At 31.6% G+C, this 22,470-nt stretch overlaps 2 protein-coding genes across 9 annotated transcripts; both read right to left on the bottom strand.

Moving 5' to 3' along the window:
• Window positions 1-1,609: 1,609 nt before the first annotated feature.
• Window positions 1,610-6,198, bottom strand: LOC110630195 (putative protein FAR1-RELATED SEQUENCE 10). 6 transcript variants are annotated; one of them, XR_002490361.2, is made up of 7 exons: window positions 6,036-6,198; window positions 5,810-5,896; window positions 3,741-4,817; window positions 3,223-3,666; window positions 2,380-3,134; window positions 2,121-2,228; window positions 1,610-1,881 (listed from the first exon to the last, which is right to left on the bottom strand). XR_002490361.2 is itself a non-coding variant. In XM_021777556.2 (5 exons), the coding sequence occupies exons 3-5, from the start codon at window positions 4,767-4,769 to the stop codon at window positions 2,529-2,531; spliced, it is 2,079 nt and encodes a 692-aa protein (XP_021633248.1). In that variant the 5' UTR covers window positions 4,770-4,817; window positions 5,810-5,896; window positions 6,036-6,198; the 3' UTR covers window positions 1,610-2,528. The 6 variants fall into 6 exon arrangements, 2 of the variants coding, with proteins under 2 accessions (XP_021633248.1, XP_043805766.1); XR_002490359.2 differs by having other exon boundaries at window positions 2,105-3,134; XR_002490358.2 differs by having other exon boundaries at window positions 2,121-3,134.
• Window positions 6,199-8,647: 2,449 nt separating this feature from the next.
• Window positions 8,648-20,724, bottom strand: LOC110629611 (SNF1-related protein kinase regulatory subunit beta-2). Of its 3 annotated transcripts, XM_043949222.1 has the most exons (6): window positions 20,357-20,724; window positions 19,958-20,165; window positions 18,873-19,054; window positions 18,621-18,783; window positions 10,181-10,418; window positions 8,648-8,952 (listed from the first exon to the last, which is right to left on the bottom strand). In XM_043949222.1, exons 1-6 carry the CDS (start codon window positions 20,377-20,379, stop codon window positions 8,918-8,920), a joined length of 849 nt encoding a protein of 282 aa, XP_043805157.1. In that variant the 5' UTR covers window positions 20,380-20,724; the 3' UTR covers window positions 8,648-8,917. The 3 variants fall into 3 exon arrangements, with proteins under 3 accessions (XP_043805157.1, XP_021632351.1, XP_021632352.1); XM_021776659.2 differs by lacking the exon at window positions 8,648-8,952 and having other exon boundaries at window positions 9,840-10,418; XM_021776660.2 differs by lacking the exon at window positions 8,648-8,952 and having other exon boundaries at window positions 9,840-10,418; window positions 19,958-20,156.
• Between the last annotated feature and the right edge of the window lie 1,746 nt (window positions 20,725-22,470).

Here is a 22,470-nt window from a genome sequence, read left to right as displayed (position 1 = left end):
AGAATTTTATTCCCTTCTGTCATTTTCTTAATGGCTTGGAAGGAAGCTACCAAGCAATTAGCCTCTTGACTCCAGGTCTTTCAAAAAAGACAACAAAGTGAATTGATCAAATCCTACTGGTCTCCTTGTTCACACCACTGCACCCAAACTAAGCCTGACTTGTGATATTATAATCTGTCTCTTTTAGCTCATTAAATTTTACTGATACTCAATTGGCTGAATATATATTTATATTTCTATATTAATTAAAATTAATTTATTAAAAATCTGAATTAAAATTATAATTTATTTAATATCTAAATTTATAAAAATTATAATAATTAAGTGTAAATTAATCATATTATTGAAAAATTATCAAAGAAAAAAAGATTTACACACATCATCCTTGATTATACTCTAAATTTTATTAATTATTTTCTATTTTTTTTAAATAAATAAAGTTTATTAAATTATTTCTATTTTTTAAATTAAAACATGTTTTCTTTTTATGTTCATATTTTCAGATAATTTGGCATATTAATCCCTATGGGTTTTTTTTAACTTCAATCTGTAATAGGAAACACTATGAAAAAAAATTCAAATGAGCATGAATGATTCTTTACTACTAATTCTACTTGCACTTGTCTATGCCATATATGAAAACGAAAGAGTAAAGATGTTTTAAAATTTTAGTTTGATTCTATTACCATGTCGCACTGTATCTCCGATGATGTGTTTTTGCTTGTTCTTCTCCCTCTCAACCCTATATATATATTTTATTACAACTTGAGGCTCTCCCTTTAGAAAGTATTAAGCTCAACTGTTATGTATGAAATGATTAGTTCACTTATTCTTGCTACGAGAATTCGGTATTCTTCTGTGACTGCCAAGGAGACACGTATGGTGTTACCAACAGTCAAATTGAGTGCAAAATTGATTTTGTAATAGTGTATGAGCACTTTGATACAAGCAGTTTGATTTGTTGTGGATATTAGGCTTACGGCAGCAGTTAGAAAAAAATCGAAAAAATCAAATCTTAGTGATAATAATATTTTATTTTTAATAATTTAAAAAATATTAAAATATTTTAATTAAATTTTAACATACTAAAAATAAAATCTAAAAAATAAAAAATTTATTAAAAATTAAAATTAATTAAACCAAATCGATTCAATTTAATTTAATTTCTAATCAAAATTAATTCGATTCGATTTTCATAAATACTAAAATTTCAGTTTTTAATTTATTTGATTCAATTCAATTTTAAACCGAACCGATCAAATATTTAATTTATTTGATTCAGTTCGATTTTAAATCAAACCGACCGAAACACCCACCTACTATTTCCTTTCCTCTCAATTTTGACTTGTATATCTGGATCCCATGTCAAGCTAATACTACTACAAATACAGATGTAGTAGCTAAATTTTATTTAAGAGATTCACACCTTGTCCCATGTCAGTAGCTAAACTATAAACTTTATTTAAGAGGTTCACACCCTCAGATTGACTGTTGTATTAATTGACTTTTAATTGTAGACAAGAGTTTAAATAGACATATAATGCAATATTCCAGGTAAAAAAAAATAGTTTTTAAATTATCTTTATATTGATATAATTATAGATAAACATGAAGGAAGCAGAATGATTTGATCATATATAACAACTTTTGCTCTACCAATACACATGCACCTCTGCAAAAGATTAAAAAAAATATATATAAATAAATATCAAGATGAGATTAATAACCAAACATTCGGTAAGCATAACACAGTAAAACCGACTAGACACTAGCTCAGGTTACTTTGCACGGTTACACCAAAGCACGCCAAAAGAATATCAAATTGATTACTCTGGAAAATCTCTTGAACAAAAGGCCACCATTGACGGTACATCTTCAAATCTAGGTCCAAAAATTAAGATCAGTAGTAGTTCTTAACAAAATATAGAACAGCTGATTAATCCCAGAAACAGTTTTTTTTTTTTGTTTTGTTTTAACATGCTGTAAATTTTTATTTAAATCTTTTTGCAGCTCGTTATCTACACATCATAGAAGAAAAAAGGGGTGATAAATAGCAATAATGAATTATTTCAGCATGAACACACAAAAAAAAAGTATAGCAAACCTGAGGATTTTCATACCAGTTCAGAGCATTGAATGATCGAGCCAAATAATTCTTTCCAAGTCAAAGATAAGAATATATCTTTCCACTTCTATTCTTTCCCTCACCATCTTTGAAAGGCATGTATCTACAAAATGCATCTTACATCTTAGATGGGCAAGTGACAGTGATTTTCCAGATCTTTTAAGCATTAAGCAACTACATAAATTGAGTAAATTTCCATTAATGAATTTCTAGGATGGTCTGTGGAGAAAAACCAAAAATTTGTATTTCACCACCTCTACTTTGTCAGCAAATTTTCAAAGTAATATGCCTTTTTCTTTTGTTTATGTACTTGAACACATAAGTATTTCTTCCGAGTATCCAGAACTTTTTGAAGAGCAGGATTCCAACTCCATACTAGCTTCCATTTGCTACATCAGCAATGCTAAGATTCACTGATATTGTTATTGGCCATATTCAACGAGAAGTCTTCAGTTGTAGGCATAGTTCGAACATGATCAAGGAGCCCTGTAAGCTCTCTATGAACGTAAGTAAAACGTTCCTTGGATACCAATGACTCTGTCAATAGAGTTTCTGCAAGAGAATGAAAGGCTTGAGCGCACTCATCACTGTTGCTTTGAGCATTTTGATCATCCATAGGCAACACAGAATGCTCCCTTCGCCAACGAAGAGGTAAGTACTTTTCTGGGAGCTGAAAGTAGTTCTTGAGCGCAAGTACTCTAAGAGAGTGTCTACATAATATTCCAGACTGGTCAAATTCCTTGCATGAACAATGAATTTGCTCCTCTTCTGGTATCCAAATTACAAGACATTCCCCATCCATTTTCTTGTAGTGCCGCAAAAGATAAGATCCATCTGCCATTTCTTGTGTTCCATATTGCAAGGACAATATTATTTCACGCTGAAATACATTAAAGGCATAAGGTGTGAGAACACTTCTTGCATGTTCTTCAATAGGCATGCACGTTCTGATATGCATGTACTGCATCCCATCTTTGCTTTGATTTCCAAAGTTGGCAGCAAGCACAACCTAAAAGGTTCACAAATGAAGTTCAAAATACAGTTTGATCAAACAGCAGAAACTTAATTCGATCATACACAATATGTAATCAGTATACCTGCTCAAAGAATACTTGCAAACACGTTTGCCCTCTCAAGACTCTTTTTAAAAATACATCTAAACATTGAGAAAACTCGGCTGTCATGGTACGAGCCAGAAAGTAACCTTTGATATAGGAAACTGACCAGTATCCTCTATATGAAAAGAGTAGACCAATATGCTTATCTGAAGAAAGTCCATATCTAGCAACCAAAAGATTCCACTGGTGTTCAAAATCTTCTACACTTTCAAGCTGACACAACAAATCAAACTGAGCTTTAAAATCTTCAAACTGTGACCCAAGTGCCAAAGAGAACCAGCTTACTAATTTGGAGAGAATGTGCCATTTGCATATAATATGTTTAGTGTTTTCCAACTCCCTTGCTATAGCATCCCTAAGACCTGAATCTATATCTGTTATAATTGTCTGTGGATGTCTTCCTCGCATAAAGCGAACAAAACTCTGTTCAAAAGAAGAAATAAATAAAAAAACATGAAGATAGGTAGAAATTATTCACAAGAATACTGCTCACAAACCTGTAAAGCCCACGCAAAGGAATCAGAACTTTCATCTTGCAACAAGACACATCCAAATAAAATTGCCTTCCCATGGTTATCCATGCCAAACCACATTCCTAGGAGCAACCCATATGTAATAGAACGATATGTGGTGTCAAATGTAACTACATCACCATAAACTGTATATGCACGAACAGAGTCTCCATATGACCATGCAATATTTTCTACCTTCTCATTTTCATCAGTTGTATAATCATAAGTAAAATCTGCATCCCTCTCTACCATAGCCTTGCAGGCCTCAAGGAGTTCAAATGTATCATTCTCTCTCTTTCCAGTGAGCAAAGCATCATTTTCTTGGACAGTCTTCTTACAAGTCCGAACAAAATTCCTAACATCCTTCTCTATAAAGGGCAATTGTCCTGGTTGAACACCCTTTTCTAACTCTAACACCTTCACAATCCGATTAACAGGAAAACCTGCTTTGGATAGCAAAAGAATGCGCTCTTGATCAGCCTCCTGTATTTTTCGATACGCAGGTAGCAAGCGCACCTGGTCATCTTCCAATAACTCATGATTATGAACATTGCTAAATTGTGAAACATACCATTGAATGACACCATCAACAATTTCCTTGGTAAGATATAATTTTGCATCACATCCACATCGAACTGATTTTCGGTCCCGTGGATGCTCCACATTGGCCTTTTTTCTTGGTTGATTAAATCCAGATCTATAACAAACAAAATCTCGTCTATAGATTCCTAAATTTTGGCTTTCAGTTGACCGTGCTTTCCTGATTGAAAATCCATTCTTCCTAGCAAAATTGCTGTAGTACTCAAAAGCATCATCATCACTTATGAAAATTTGGCCTACATATGGTGTGAAGACAACTTCTGCTGATGATGATATTGATGATGTCTCATTCTTTACAAGATGAGAGCTCACTGATGTCTGTTCGTCTCCTTCGTACTTAATATAGCATTTCCAATCCCCACAGGGGCATTGCTGGCGTCGAATCCATATGTTATTTGATGGCTTCGTAGCCATTGGTAACAAAAGTTATTCCAATATCCAGACTTGTACACTGTATGTTTTCTGTCAAAATACAGGACAAGGTAACAGGAGTTCAAATTTAAAATCTCAAAGATTATTTAAAAACAAAAAAATGGAGCTGGCAAATTTAGAAGAATGAATGTAAACGAAGATTAAAACAGTCAATGAATCTTCATATTCAATATTTGACACTTTGGAGGACATACCTTTGTTGAGCCTTCTCCGTCTCTGTGGTTTGTTGTAAACTTGGAAACCAAAAAAGTGGAGAAAATTTTGAAATTTATTCACTTTTTTCTTCCTTAATTTTCCAGGAAGCGAACACAAATAAAATTCATTGAAATGGTGAGCGAAGGGGAGAAATCTTCCAGCCATAAAAGTCAGTGTAAAAAAATTTTTTTTTTCCAAAATAATTCAGTTTTTGTTTAGAATTTATGATAGTGGTAAAACAAACAACCCCCCCTTCCCCCCCCCCCCAAAAAAAAAAAAAAACAAAAAAAAAAGAAAAAGCAGGGAGGGGGCAAGGGTTGGAGGGGGGTTGGTTTAAAACCTATAGAACTACAAAACATATCACTAACGCATTCTAACAGAGTAAAGGACTAAAATGGTAACACAGAACATAGATAATTTATCTAATATTAAACGTAAAATTGCAACTGGTATAAACTTAGACTGTAATTAGATAACTGTCAATACTTAGCAGCCATAGCACAACCAATTGTCACCAAAACAGAGACCCAATCATATCAAAACTGGAAGCACACACACACAAAGGATAAAAAAGTAATTTAGATAAATTAACAGTTTAAATTTGCACAATGAAAGCTAAATCAATAAAGAAAACTTAAAAATTTGGCTAACTACTGATTACATACTGAAATTCCAAACAAGAAAGCAAAATTCAATTGAAGTAGAACAAAACAATTCTCAACAGATAGTGAAAACAATAGAAATAGAATTTTAAGCCCTAAGCAATACCTCGGGAAAGGGAAACTTCAAAAAAATAAATACAAAAGACGTTAAACAATGGCACATACCAGTAGAAGAAAATGAAAATTGCAAAGAACCCTCGAGAAAAATCCCAATTTCCGAGCCTTTACCATCAGGGTAATGCCAAAAAGCGCCTGCAAATAATGGGTATTAGCATTACACAAAAATGAAAAGAAGAAATTAGGGAAGAAATTGAATAATTACTAATCAAAGAACTGAAAAATAAGGGCGACAGAAAATAAGAAGCTTATAATGATAAGCAAAAAGGGGTACCTAGAAATCAGAAAAACAGTAAGAGCAAATGAGTTTCTCTGAGGAGGAGAAGCTCACATCATTGCTGTGTGGCGTGCGACTGTTCGTGCTTTGGATTTGTCAGCAGCAGAAGCAGCGTCCTTGCGAGACAGAGTACTCGCAATCGCAGTCTCGCAGAGTCGAATTGGAGGCCCAATTCAGTTATGCCCAACGTACTTTCTACCTTATAGGTCCAGTAACTTCAACTCTATTTGCCACGTCACTCGTTTTCAAGCATTTCAAATGGGATCCACGGATGACGTGGCTTTCAATGGAATTTCAGATTGAAAGAGATCATGGGATTCTGAAAATATTTCTATATTTTAATTAATTATAATTAATAACTGAAAAATTAATATTTTTTTTTTGAAATGGGTATAACAGTTATATTACAACTATTAATATAATGATTTTATTCAAGTACCACTATAATAAACTATTAATACATATTTATTTGATATATAATGATTGTGTAAAATAATTTTTTAAATAAATAAATTATTTTAATTTAAATATATTCATAAGATTTAATAATAATTAAATGATGGAGTTAAAATTAAATTAATAATGCAATCGAAATAGAATCATGCTATTTTTTAAATATAAAACACTAAAACGTAAGTTAAATAATAAATTTGCTTTTTTGAATAGTAAAAATTAGTTAATAAAAAATAATATGTAATAAATATTTAAACTGTTATATTATGATTTATAATTTTATAAAAAATTATAGTATTATTTTAATAAATATTAAATTTTAACATTATTTTCAAGAAAATTTATAAAAATTACTTTTACATAATTTAATATAATTTATTTTGATAACACGTGTACATATAAAAGAATTTAAAGCTATAATTTATTTATAGCTTATTAATATCTCAAAAATTAATTTATAATTTTACTCATATTTTTATTTTTATTTACTTTTGTGTCCTTATTAAAGGGAAATTTCATTTCAAGTTGTTCAAAATTTTGAATGTTGTTTACTAAAATTTCATCCTTTAATTGTGTGTTATTAAATTTATTTTTTTCAATATTACATTTTTAAATATTGAATGAATTCAGTGACGGACTCAGAGGAGAGCAAAGAGAATTATGGTTTCTTCTAAAAAATTTCTAATTGTATAGAGATATTTAGATAGTTTTATATATAGCTGAAAAAATTATTATTAAATTTATATATATTTAAAAAATTTATTATTTAATTTTTATTTTAAAATTATTTGATTAAAATATTTTGTATTTTATAAAATTAAATTTTTTAAATTTTTATCAAATAAATCTTTATTCGCCTTCAATACTATTTAGTTTATTTAATTTTAATCGATCATTTTATTTTATCTCTCTAAGTTTTTATTTTTTCAATTTAAAAAATTTATTTTTTATTTTTAAAATTTCAACTCTAATACATAATTTTTTTTAAAAAATTATTCATTTATTGTATAATTTAATTTTATTCACTATTTTTATTATTAAAAAATAATTATCTCAATTAATTAATTTTTAATCTACTTATATAATTAAAATTATTTGTTAAACTATCTAAATTTGAAAAAATAAAATTTAAATTTTTATAAGTAAAAGTGTTTTGCGAATAATATTTATTAATTAATGAATTTTATAGACTATTTAAATTTAAAAATTAATTTAATTTTAAAAAATATAAATTTAATAGATAATAGGTTAGATAATTTAATTTTAAAAATAGTTAAATATAAATAAGTATTATTTTTTATAGATAATAAGTTATTATTTAAATTAAAAAATGAAATGAAAATATTATTTTTATAGCTAATATTTAGATAATTTAATTTTAAAAAATAAATTTTATAATAAATATTATATTAAATTAATATGCTGTTTTAACATTATTATTTTTTTATAGGTTTATATGCAAATCTAAAATAATATTATCAAAAATTGATTTTCATAATAGAATAATAGAATAAAAGAATAAAAGAAAAGTTATTAATCGATTGATTATTAACTTATATTAAAAGATATATTTATAAAAAATTAAAAATGAAATTGTTATTAATATATTTTAATTAATAAAAAATAGATAAATTGTAATTTAATTATAATATTTTATTAATTTTTTTAATATATATTTTATTTTTATTAATCTTTTATTAAAATTGGACCATCGAACAAAATTTCTAGATGAATTGCAATTTCATCCTTAAATTTTACAATTACTATTAAATTGATCACTATAGTTTCAGAATATCATTTAGTTTGTACATCAAATTTTAATTCTGTCAATATTTAAGTCATTCCATCTACTTTAAGTCTTTTTGTATATTCCATCCATCAATTTCAAAAATGGCTATAAAGTCCTAATTTTTCTATTATTAATATTTTTGTTCATTTTTTTTAGAAATTAATAGATTAAATATTCCACTAATCCCTAGCTTTATGAATAGAAAGAGGAGAGAGTTTTGACATAACCAAATTTTACAAACGTTTCACTAAAGAAAAAACAAAATTATACTGATGCAAAATTTTGCAGATAAATATGGAAATCGGTTTATCAATATTGATAATAGTGAAGGATCTAAATGTAATTAATAAAACTCTATAAATTCTTAGTATTATTATTGTGAACTGAAAAATAGTAGAGACTTTTCCAATTTGCAAGTTTCTGTGTGAGGTAACACCACGTGAATAAATTCAAGAAAACAACAAAGTTTGACTAGAGAACGAGTCAAGTAACTTCACCGAGTCAGCAGAAGTGAGTTACTAGTCCTCAGCTGATCGTTCTGGTAGAAAAGACATGTATAGTGAGGAAAGAGAATACTCTCTCCGCGTTTCCGTCTCTATTTGGGTAAAAATAAATATTTGTATGTGGAAACATCAATTCAGTTGTCACTGCATGTGGTAGTTGATGTAGAATCTGCGGAAGAATAAGAGACAAATTCTCAATTTTATTAATTATTAAATTAATTTTCAATCATACCAAAAGTCTATTTAAAGTACTAAAAAAATATAATCAAACTTTCTAAATGCAATAAATTCTACTTGCTAAATAATAATACAATTCGTAGATAATATAAACTTTTTAATTTATAAATTTGTTCATTTTTAATAATAACAACCACTAAACCTTAATTTCAAACTAATTAACATAAAATAAAATATTTCAATTATTATTTTGTCATGTCGCTCTATTCTGTAAAATTAATTTGCTGAGTTCTCCTCCCACATTCTGTAAAATAAAGAAATGCATAAACTGCTAATGCTGGATTTTTTTTTTTTTGGCTGATGCTGGAAGTTGGGCGCCCCTTGTCAGCAAGAGAGATTTTTTATTTATTTTATAATCACATCCCACTTGTTTTTCTGGATGAAGTTTGGTTTGAACTATGAATCTGATGATTTTCCAGGTGGAGGAGATGGAGAACTCAAGCCAGAAGGGAAGAAGAAATTTATAACCAAAGAAGAAGAACCTGAACAGTAAAATGCAGGTGCTGGCAAACAGCAGGAGAAAGGGAAGGAGAGAATCCCATGAAGACACCTCTTCCTTACATCATCATATTTGGAATGTCAACTCCATTCGTGATCTTAGCTGTTGCTTTTGCTAATGGTTGGATTAAGGTACCAGTCAGATGATTTGTTTAAGATGCAGCAACAATGGCAGCTAAAATGACAGTGTTGGACTTATTCACTACATCCATTCATTTCAGTTCTAAGATATAATCATCTATCTGTACACTAAATGTGAACGCTCATCTCCTGCATTATGCATACCCCAAGCAAAGACACATTTTATTAAAATGCTCACATGAAGGAAAAGGAAGCAGCAGATAAACATTGCTTATTCAACAGAATCAACACTCCACATTGTGTTCAAGAGGGGAAGCAAGGCTTACAATTGCCAAAAAGAGCAGTAATATCATGTTAAAGAAAAGCAAGCAAATATAATATATAGAAGTTTGCAGCAAATGCTCCAACCTTTTCCTATGCTTACACATTTTCTACTATTTTCACTAACTATAATATTATAAATTCAGCTATGACATTGGAAGAATATGCTGTTATTTTTTATTGCCGTGTGGGCTTGTATAGGACTACAGTCACATATTTTTGGAGAAAGCGATGGGTTGAGCCAAGTGCAACAGGCTGACCTCGATTATTCTGAATGTAAAGATGGTTCAACACTGCATGCCTAGGCCTTGGCAGAGACTGGTGACTTTCTACAGCAGAAGATCGGTCGTTCAACAATGTTAGTTGAAGTTGGGGAGGTCTATCAGGAGGCTGCTTACTGAAATCGTAGTCATCCAAGGACTCATTATCGTAGCTTGTTACTGGGGATGGAGGAGTTTCAAACTCCGACAGCCTTTCAGGAGCTTCTGGAACATCCTCCTGTACAGCAGATTGTAACAATTAAAACAAATTGAATGAGTATATAATGATCTGAAAGATACAGAACCACTAAATTGGCAGTGAAACTACAAGTAGAAGAAGGGCTGCAAGAGTGAAACAATCAAGGAAGACTAAAATATAGGAATTATTTTTATTTAACTCTTAATTGTAAATTAAGATCTTCGATTTAGATTCTTTAGTGTTAGGAAGTTTAACAATTCTATTATTATTTAGGAAGTCCATTTTATTTCATTTCAAGTTGGTTTAAGATTTTAGCCTCCATTTGTTTGCAGAAATACAAGAAAATAAATTGTATTTGAAATATTTTCTATAGAAAATATTTTCTATGGAAAATGTTTTCCATGAAAATAATTTATTTTTTATTTTTTATTATTTAATTTTAATTTAAAAATAAAATATATTGGCAAATTGAAAAAAGTACAAAAAACATTATTTTGTGGTTTCACTCATTTTCACTTCAGGATTATAGTTTAATTTGTATCAAATTAATACATGTGGTGTCATGCCGTTAGCAAATAGCGATAATTTTCTGACGCTATCAAGAAATGTTATATGGTAATTAAAATATAATTATTAATTAAAAAATAAAAATATAAAAAAATATATTGTGGTTTTATTCATTTTAATTTCAGAGTCTGTGATTTAATTTGTGTTAAATTAGTACCTTATAATATGATTTTCATATCAACATTTCTAACGGCATCTAAAAATTGCCGCTTTTTGCTAATGGTGCAATACTATAGGTACTACTTTGACACAAATTAAACCATAGATTCTAAAGTGAAAAACTGATAAAACCATATGACACTTTTTTGAACTTTTTCCCTAGTAAATTTATATATAAAGGTCTTAATAAGATTCTCAAAGTTCAGAAAATGACTTGTTTTTTGAAAAGTGGAAGTTATTTTCCTTAGAATGACTTAATTTTTCTTTTGACCAGTGTTAGAGTGTGAACATAATCTGTACATAATTAAAGGAGATTATGTAATTATGGGCTAATTGATTGATAGAGGATTCTTAAGAGTTGCCTTAACAAAACTTTGTAATCTATGTATATACACACTTATTTCAATAGAGAAAACACATTCAAATTGTCCAATATTTCTTGTCTTGTTATATGGTATCAGAGCCTTTAAACTAATTTTTGGAGGTGTGTTTTCTTTGGGTTTCTCGGATTGAGAAACTGGTTGTTGGGTCACCACATTTGGGTGTTCGTTTGGTCTCACCGCCGACACAGAGAGAGGCGCAACATCATTTCCAGCTGTTCCCCAGAAAACAACGAGTGGTGCTCACGCGCCGATCCAAGTTTCGGCCCCAGTTTCACGCGACGGCGCGTGTGGCATTAGTTTCACTTCCAGTTTCTTCCCCGACAGTCACCCGGTCATTTTCGGCACGTCTCCGGTGGAACTCCAGCCATCCGACGTTGATTAGGAAGTGTTCTTCAATGATAACCTACTGTTCACTGGGTTAGGTTCTATTATCTTCTTTTAATTTTTTGAAGGTATAGGAGTATAAGATTTTGGTTGAAATGGTTTCTGATAGTAAGATCCATATTATTTAAAATTATTCCAACATCTCCAGTAGTGGCTGAGACAGATAAAACTTATCTTATTTCCTCTTCATATAAATGGGTCATTGATTCTGGTGCCACGGATCACATAAGAGATAATTCTCATATTTTTACCAGTTTTATCTCATAAAGCACCTTCTCCTATTACTATAACCGGTAGGTCAACCTATAATGTTGAGAGTTCTATGACTGTTAAACTTACTCCTTCTATTACTGTATCATCTGTGCTAAATTTATCTAATCTTTCTTTTAATTTAATCTCTATGACTAAACTTACCAAAGACCTAAATTGTTGTATTTCTTTTTTTCCAAATCATTGTCTTATTCAAGATCTTGTGACAAAGCAGATTATTGGTGAAGGACATATATTTGGGGGTCTCTATATTTTGGATGCATGGGTGCCTCGATCTGTTGCCTGCTCCAGTGTCGTGTCTTCATTTGAAGCACATTGTCCGTTGGAACATCCTTCTTTATCGATTTTGAAGAAGCTATGCCCTCAATTTCATGAGGTATCTTCACTAGAATATGAGTCATGTCATTTTATAAAACATTATCGAAACTCTTTAAGTCCTAGAGTCAATAAACGAAATGAGTCTGCTTTTGAATTATTTTATTAAGATGTTTTGGGCCCATGTCCAGTTGGATCTAAGACTGGATTCAGGTATTTTATCACTTTTGTGGATGGTTACTATAGAATGACTTAGATTTATTTTATGAAGTATCGTTTAGAAGTGTTTTCTCATTTTTTTGCTTTTTGTGCTGAAATCAAAACTCAATTTAATATTTCCGTGCAAATTTTGCAAAACGACAATACTAAAAAAATATGTTAGAATCATTCCAGGCTTATATGACTCAACACGATATTCTTCACCAATCATCATGTGTTGATACACCCGCTCAAAATGAAGTAGCTAAAAGGAAGAATTGACATCTCCTTGAGACTGCTCGAACTTTGTTGTTTGAAGTGCAAGTTCCTAAGCAATTTTGGGCCGATGCTGTCTCTATTGCATGCTTTCTCATTATTCGCATGCCCTCCATAGTTCTAAACGGTAATACTTCTTATAATATCCTCTTTCCTAAGAAGCTATTATTTCCTTTAGAATCACAACTTTTTTGCAGCACTTGCTATGTTCAAAATGTCAGACTTCATGTGACTAAACTTGATCCTAAAGCTTTGAAGAGTGTTTTTTTGGGATATTCTCGTCTTCAGAAGGGGTATCGGTGTTATTCTCCAGACCTTAATAAATATCTGGTCTCAACAGATATAATATTTTCCAAACAAATTCCTTTTTATCTTGTTGCACAAACTTCTACTAGTCAAGAGGAGGACAATGAGTAGCTCATCTATAGAATCATATCTGACGGTCAAAACTCTTCGAGTATGCCTTTTGTTGTACAATGTGATGGTAACATTCCTCCTAGTACTCAACCTCCTGTTAAACAGTCAATTATTCAAATTTACTCTCAAAGACCAGTATCTGATGATACATGTCCTGCACCGGAATCTTTTTCATCATCGGATCCACCACCAAATGACATTGACCTCCCCATTAGTCTTCGTAAAGATAAACGACAGTGTAAGTCTACCTATTATGTTGCTAATTTTCTGTCTTATGATCACATGTCTCCTTCTTCTGCCTCCTTAATTGTCTCTCTATATTCTATCTCTTTGCCTAAGACAGTTAAAAGAGACCCTGGTACATTCTGGATGGCGTAATGCAATGTTTGAAGAGATCAAGACTCCAGATGAAAATCATACTTGGGAACTAGTTGATTTACCCTCTGACAAGAAGGTTGTGGGCTGTAAAAGGGTTAATCCAGATAGTTCCATAGCGAGACTTAAGGCCCGTCTTATCGCTAAAGGTTATGTACAAGCCTATGACATTGACTATTCTGACACTTTTTCTCCTGTAGCAAAAATGACCTCTGTTCGTTTATTCATCTCCCTAATTGCTTCTTAGCATTGGCCTTTATACCAGTTAGATATCAAGAAAGTATCTTTACATAACGACCTCCAAGAGGAGGTGTACATGGAGCAACCACTAGGGTTTGTTGCTCAGGAGAAGTATGAGAAAGTATGCTGTTGGAAGAAATCTTTGTATGGTTTGAAGTAGAGTCCCGATGCATAGTTTGACAAGTTCAGTGAAGTTGTTCAAAAATTTGGATTGAAAAAAAGCAAGTGTGATCATTCAGTCTTCTATAGAAATTCAGATACTGGTAGTATTCTCCTTATTGTGTATGTTGATGACATTATTGTTATAGGGAACGATAGTACAAGATCTCTTCTCTCAAAAAACTACTTGCACGCGAGTTTTCATACCAAAGGCTTGAGTCAGCTTAAGTATTTCTTGGGAGTCAAAGTCTTGAGTAAAAAGGAAATTTTCTTGTACTTGCAGAAATTGAGAAGATGGAAGCTAAATTCTATAGCACACCAATGATTCCTAACATATGTCTCACAAAGGATGACTGAGACTCTTATACTGATCCAAAGAGGTTGGAAAGCTAAACTAGCTTATGGTGATGACTCAGTCATATATTAATTTTGTAGTAAACGTTGTAAGTCAATTCATGTCTGCACTTATGGTGAAACATTGGTCCGTTCTACAACAAATTCTATGTTATCTAAAAAGGACCCCTGGATTCAGTATACTCTACAGTAATCATAGGCATACCACACTTGAGTATTTTTCTGATACTGATTGGGCGGGATCCAAAAGTGATAGAAGGTCGACAAAAGTGATAGAAGGTCGACTACAGGTTACTGTGTATTTATGGAGGAAACCTAGTATCTTGGAAAAGTAAAAAGCAAAATATAGTATCTAGATCCAGTGCCAATTCAGAATACAAAGCCATGGCTCAATCCACTTGTAAGATTTTATGCATAAATCATCTGCCGAAAGAAGTTAATATGAATGTTGCGTCACCCGCGAAACTTTAGTGTGATAATCAAACTGCTCTTCACATTGCTTCCAATCCAGTATACCACAAACGGACTAAACATATTGAAGTTGATTGTCATTTCACCCGTGAGAAGATTTAAGAAAATTTAATCTCTACTGGTTATGTGAAGACATGAGAGCAATCGGGTGATCACCAAAGCTTTAAATGAGTCTCGAATAGAATATCTTTGTAACAAGTTGGGCATGATAAACTTCTATACTTCAACTTAAGAGAGAGTGTTAGAGTATAAACATAATCTGTACATAATTAAAAGATATTACATAATCACAGGCTAATTAATTGATAGAAGACTTTTAGGAGTTGCCTTATTAAGACCTTGGAATCTGTATATATACACATTCACTTCAATAGAAAAAACACACTAAAATTGTCCAATTATTTCTTATCTTGTTACAACCAGAAAAATATTTTTTGTTGACTAATTTTCCTCAATGCCCCAAACGCTAGAATGAAAATGTTTTCCTGTAAGAGATTTTCCGTGAAATAAATGAAGTCTTAATAAGTGTTTATTTAGTAATTTATTCTTTAGGATTCCTAATCAGTGTACTAGTAGGATTAATATTGGGAAGCCCTTAGAAACAGAAAATTATTAGACAGGGAAAGCAAGAGAAGGAGAATCGTTTGAGAAAGTAATAGAAAGGAGAGAAGGAGAAGAGAGGGAGAAACCAGAAATAGAGAGAAAGGGATAGAAGAAGAGAGAGAGAGAAATATCTTGGGTAGTTTCTTTTTTACAGGTAACTTCCTATTTATACTTCTTTGGATCCTAAAACTGCTCTCTACAGTTATAACTGACTGAAAAAAGTAGTCCCAACTAACAAACTAAGATAAAATCCTCTTATTCAGCTGCTGGACTAATTCCCTCCAAACTCACCAACTTTAAAGTTGCATACACAGTGAACATTTCCCTAGCTCTTCTACTCCTTAGTCATAACATAATCTATGGTAAGGAAAGAAGAAACTCAAACCATGAAGACACTAATAGAAATTGAATATTTTTCTAATTCTCTTGCTCCTATTGAACTGAAAAGCCTTTCAACAATAATTGTGATTGAGTTTATAAGTTCAAATGTCGCCAAGGATGTGAAAGAAAGCGTGAAGGCTTTTGTTCCAACCTTTTGCAATCATCCAAGAAGATAAGGCTGCATGTTCTCCAATTTCAGTTCTTGCTGCACTACAAAACTCAAGATCAAGTTCTCTCTAATTTTTTTTTTCTTTGGGGGGATCCTGAATTGATTTGAGAGTATTGATTAGTGTTTGTTTACACTTTCTTGTTTAGGATTCCTGATGCTAGTACTAATAGGATTAGTTATTATATGATCAATACCTACAATCATCTAGGTACCTGTTAGAGATTTACTTCTCAACTCATTTTGAGTGTTCTATCGTGTTTTACAAAATTCATAATGAATAAGTTGATGCTAAGAAATTTCTAAGTTGCATTGGTTTTGAAATAAATAGAATGGCCAGTGCTATTACATGTTTGGTTGCAAAGTTGTGATATAGAAACGCACCAAGTATGAGCCAATGATTATCAAGAGGAAGAAATTTATATATGTTTTATTAGCATCATTCCCTCTCTCTCTCTCTCTCTCTCTCTCTCTCTCTATCTTTCCCTTTCTTAGACGCTAATGGAGCTTCAAAGGGGAGTGTGAATTACAATAAAATACATCAGCAATTCCACATGTACTGGGCATTTAATTCACTTCCATCCACAGGAATTTGGGTACCAGGGCCGATACAAAATCTAGTTATGGATGAAAACGGTTCAAAACAGTCTGACATGATGAGGTCATCTTCAATGTATATTGCCTCGGCAATGCTAAACCACGAGCACATGCCCTTTGCCATATATATATGTAATTGATGTAGCCATAGCAACTTTATAAAGCATGCACCATGTCAAATATGATATGAATGAAAGATAAAGCATTTGTATTTCCACTACTCGAATTGCGTTTGTATTTCCACTACTCGAATTGCAGGTTACAGAGTTCTGATTGATGCTTCAATTGAAGAAAGAAGAAAGGCTGAATGCAAAAGTTAAATATTTGTGATCCCAACCCCCAAAAAATAAAAAATATAGATATAAGAAAGGTCATAACAGGTCATCTCAGCGCAATACAAGCAAATGTACCTGCAGAAACTCGAGGACATCTAGTCTAACACAACTAAATCATTTGCAAATCCAGCAAGACCAAACAGATGATGAACATGAAGCCTATCGGATTAATTCAGTTGTTCACTTGTAAGGAAGACCAAGCACACAATTCAGACCGTATTGAAACAGCATAACTATATGCCGATATGAGAATCATAATACCATGGAAGAACAAAAATTAGGTGACTACTCTACTAACTTCAGTTCATATTTTTATTTTTGCTCACAAAGCTTGAGCTCCAGCCCAGTTGTCCAAACTTAATCCAACTCCGCAGCAATGCCATAAAAAATGTAGACATTCACACTTGACCCACTTATGCATTCTAAATGTAGAGATAAGGAAACTAGTAATAAGAGGCAAGTTAATTTCTGTTTAACATTTGAACTGGTGATGTATTTTTGGGTTTGATTTGTTCAACATGCTTACAAATTTCGGAAGCGTGCAAATCCCCTACATGGATTGGCCTACCAAAGGCTTGTGGTCCAAAGTTTTGTAAGGATAGCATCCCAGTTAGTTTAGAAACTTCTTAGGAGAGGGAAAAGAAAAGAGATAACAAAGTTCAGTGACATGAAGCAGGATTATCAATTCCATAAAAGAGTAGAAAATATAGGAAAATATAGAAAGAAGGGTAGAAAGAATAGAAGAGAGAAAATAAGACAAGAAGACTTACTTACTTGGTATCAGTATTAGGAATGAATTTTATGGAAGCTATATGGCTCTATTTATAATTTTATACAGTTCTGGTCCCTCTCGCTCATTTCTATAACTGTCCTACTCCTAACTTTAAATAATTTTCTGTCACCCCATTCCCCCGTTTTACTCAACTGATTATAGCTATCTATCCCTCCCTATCCCACTTGTTCCTAACCTTCTTCCTCACATATGTGACAATCAACAAGAGTTGAATTGTGATACAAGAGCCCTACTAGTCGTTTCATGATTTATAATTGCAAGTTAAATATACAATGGCTTTTTATTTGAAAAACATAGGCATCCTGGCTATGTCTTGTGCATTGTTTCTGTGTCTTCACATCCTTACGTTTGCCAAAAGTTCAAACAAGTCAGCGCCCATGAAAAGCTAAAGGCATTTTGGGCATTCAATTTATATTCTTTGTTTGTACATCTTCATCTGTGCTAGAATTATTTTTCCAAGAAAAGTTCACTTTATATGACACAATAGCTATGTGCAGAAAACATCAAATGGATTTACAGAGATAATCATGCAAAGCCTTTCATTTGACATATTATTGTGTCAGAGTTCAATTCTCAAACCAAAATGCATTTCCAATTTGCACTGCAATGACAAAAGTGAGGTAAAACAGTTCCAAATGAATATCAGCATTTTCTTTCTTTCCACTGGTCCTTAGTTCCACTCCTCTTTTTACTTCCTGTGTATTTATGCAAAAAATGCAGCTAACAGAACAATCTATTATTCATAATCAGTCATTAAGGGGAAAAAAGATCAATGATTCATTGAAGAAACAAACTTACCTCTACATCCAAAATATTGTATGCGGTCCCTGAATCATCACATTCCCAGGGCAAGTCTGAAGCATACATCAATTGCTCATCAACAATAAAGCGGTAGTGAAAAACACCTGCAGGTAGCATCTTCAAAATAACAAAATCTTTTCCCACCTTATGCAAATGTTCTCTGAAAAAATAATTTCCTAGTTAACACTGCAGTGAAAAAAAGTATAACCTGAAGACCATGCCAGAACGAAAACAAACAATAATTGGTACCTTTTGTCCCAATTATCCCATGATCCAGTGACAGCTATTTGCTTGCCACCATAACTCCATGTTATCATCACAGCACTCAGTTTCTTACTGAATGCATCCCTGGAATCTGTCACATTGTGTGCCAATGCATAATTCTGGACATGCATCATTTCAGTAGGTCTTGGCAGAGGAACGATGGGAACCTGGACAGGGAAATTTTGGCAAATTTATTTCTCAGTGAAAAAAAAATGTTAAGAAGAAAAAGCAGCTGCATTTCCTTCAATGTTTATACATGACAAATTATTCAAATCCAAGGTCCCTTGAGAAGAACACATTCAGCTATAATTACTCAATTCAACTCATTAAGCCTCTGTCTAAAATTAGGACGAGGCAGCTTATGAATCCTTTATTGGTGTCTCTTACATGAATTATTTACATCTTTTCAACTTTCCCTGGGACTAAAACTTTCAACGACAATGTACATTCAACCATAAAGAAACTCCAACTTTTGTCAGCTTTCCTTTGGGCATAATAAAATGGGATGCCATTTCAAATTCAAGCGTGGAGTTTAATATGTTCCATAGAAATTTCACTTCTACCTCGATTATATCTCAGAAACCTAGGATATATTATCTTTTATGCTTTCCTTCTACAAAGACAAAAACATATGTATTTCAAACCTTGCACATATGTATTTCAAATTCAAGCATAAGTATTAACCACGGATACCTCCAGATGCAGTACTTTTAAGAGTAAAAATGTACTTTCAGAAAGCAAAATATGTCTATGTCAAGGGCATTCACTTGATTAAATTGTCCAGTAATCTTGCAAAAAATCTAGAGACACGCAGGAATTATCAGCAAATTGACAACCGCCTCTATTTTGATAGTAGAAAGATTTAAACAAACAGCCACAAAAGTTAAGGAAAGATAAAAGAAAAAAAGGGCAGTGCATAGAAATGTTGAGAAGAAAATTTCACTCGATTAAAGCAAATTTTTCAGTATTGGGCTCCATAATCCCAAGGTTCTACTGATAGCAATGAAAGTGTCTGTGTATGTATAACAATAAATTCACATACGCATATATAGTTTACAGAAAAATCACACCTGTGGATTGAAAGCGGGAGGAGGCTGCAGGTATCTCCGAGGACTACTGGGAGGGGAGTTCGCCATGGGCTCTGCCTCAGCATACTGCCCCGAGACATGATAGCCAGCCCTATCGTGTGCGGCACACTCCATATGGTCCTGCTCATAACTCTCTCCTGAAGTGCCTTCTTCATCGCTTCTGCCATTAGCATTGCCCATCCTGATAAAACTACAACAAATTAATCAAAACCCAGATAGAATCTTAGTCTAATTACAGAATTTTTGTGAAAGATTATCAAAATAAATTGCCCATGACAAGGGGAAAATAAAAGATAGCATGATAAAACAAGAAAAGAAAGCAAGATCCAAGTGAAGTGAGGAGTGAAAGTTTGCTGGTGTGGGGTTAGGTGACTTGCTTACCCAGCACTGCAAATAAATTCCATGAGCAAAAGAAATCACGCAACACATAATTAACTCAAGTAAAAGGGGCAACATTGTTTATTGGAAGCTTTAATTTTTTGTAGAGTTTTCTGATTGATTGATTGGTTGGTTGGTTTTCTTTAATGGAAACTGCAATTTGTCGCTCTCTCTTGAGTGTTAAGAGAAATCCCTCTCTCTGTGTAAATGTCTTTTGTGCTCCAATGAATTTGGAAGATCCAGTGATGGACTAATGAGGGTTGGTTTAAAAGCGAACGTTGGTAGCTTCTGGCATTAGAGTATCACCATTTCAGGAGCTCTTTCTTTGAGAGACCGAGACTCTTACACTTGTTACGGTTCATACGTTTAGCTTACGGAGAGTTGCCACGTTAACTTACGCACTGTCTATATATATATATATATATATATATAAATTTTCTTTATTCTATAAATTTTTATCCACCTTATTTTTTACATAAATATAATTTTTTATTAATTTTTAATTATATTAATTTTAAATATATTAATTTTTATTAAATATTAAAAAATATTTTAAAAAATTAAATATAATTATAATAATCAATTTATATATTATTATAATTTAAAAAAAAAATAATTTTAAAATAATAAAAAAATAAATAAAGGGAGTATATAATAAGAAAATATTTACCTTGCATTCAATTTATTATGAACAATAACACAAATAAATGGATCGCTTATAAAAAAATAAATGAAATCTATTTTATTATTTTTTAAATATATAATAAACTGAATCTATTTAAAAAATTTTATACATATAAAAGTTAAAAAGTAAAATAATTATTTATGAAATGGAGCAAACATCGAAAAACTATTTCAATGAAATTTTATTAATATGTATTTTTTGTGTTAGATTGAAAAAACTAATTGAAATGTGTCGAGCAGATTGAAAAGGCTAATTAAAGAAATGTTTAAATGAAATTCACAATCAAATTAAAAAAACCATTTGAGATGGCATTTTAATGACAGTTAAAATGAACTTTTATTTTTTTTTTCTAACTTTAGGGTATTTGATCCTTACATATAAATCTTTTGTTTTTTGCTAGAAATTCAATGTTTGAATGGTGGGAGAGTTTTTTTATTTAGATTTTCTTATTCATACTCTTTACTTTCTATTCTTATTCTCGTTGCGCTTGTATTTTCATATCTATAAGATATTGATATTAAAGAATTTTTTTTCTTTGTCAATATATACAAAGGATTAAATGTTGATACTCTAGAGTATTCTTTTTCTTTATCAATACATACAAAGGATCAAATGGTAGTTGCTTGTAGGACACAATTAAAAAAGCGTAATTAGAATGCTAAAAAACCATATCATCTTCCATCTTTACCAATACAATCACATTCTTGGTAGCCTTTTCATCTTTTTGTCACCCATTGAGTTTCTTATAGTTTAAGTGCCTTCTATTTAGTTGAGTTTGAGTTTTTTTATTTTCTTGTTTTTAGAGGCTCTTGGTCTTCTTTTGCATGCTGATATTTAGCATTTAAAGGCTCTTAATGATGGCAGATGGCAGGAGCAATATTCTTTCCATACTCATTTTTAGTTATACATTTTTTTTTGTTTGCCGAAGACATGAATGTTTAAGACCTCTAAACAAGCATGAAAGATAGTACAAGTTATATCGTATCAAAAGATTATGGCAAAAAGACTTATTAGACAAATATTGCTAGACTAAGGAATGAGTTGCCCTACTTATATTCTTATTGACATGAACAAACTGAGAGGATTGAAGAGAAGAGATCATTAATTTGTTGAGAATTTAAGTCTCTTATGTTTTCAATGGATTGGATTTTAGTTGATTAAAAAAAATGGATTGGATTTTAGCCTTTTTTTAGATCTATTTTGTTGTTTGTACCTTGAATCATTAGTGTAATCTCCGCCTCTTAAGGCTTAATTAATAAACTATTTACCTTCAGATAAGAAAATAAAAGATATTTGCATGAAGTTCTAGGATGAGAAAAAAACCATTCTTTATTTTCATTTTTTGAGCAAGAGGGACCTTTCTAGCCATAGGTTTACCCTCTCCAATACCAAATTAGGTGTAGTTAGTTTATTTTTGTTGTGGATTTTACTA

Source organism: Manihot esculenta, chromosome 13, assembly GCF_001659605.2.
Source record: "Manihot esculenta cultivar AM560-2 chromosome 13, M.esculenta_v8, whole genome shotgun sequence".
Classification (NCBI taxonomy): Eukaryota; Viridiplantae; Streptophyta; class Magnoliopsida; order Malpighiales; family Euphorbiaceae; genus Manihot; species Manihot esculenta.
This window is presented reverse-complemented; position numbering and strand designations above follow the sequence as displayed.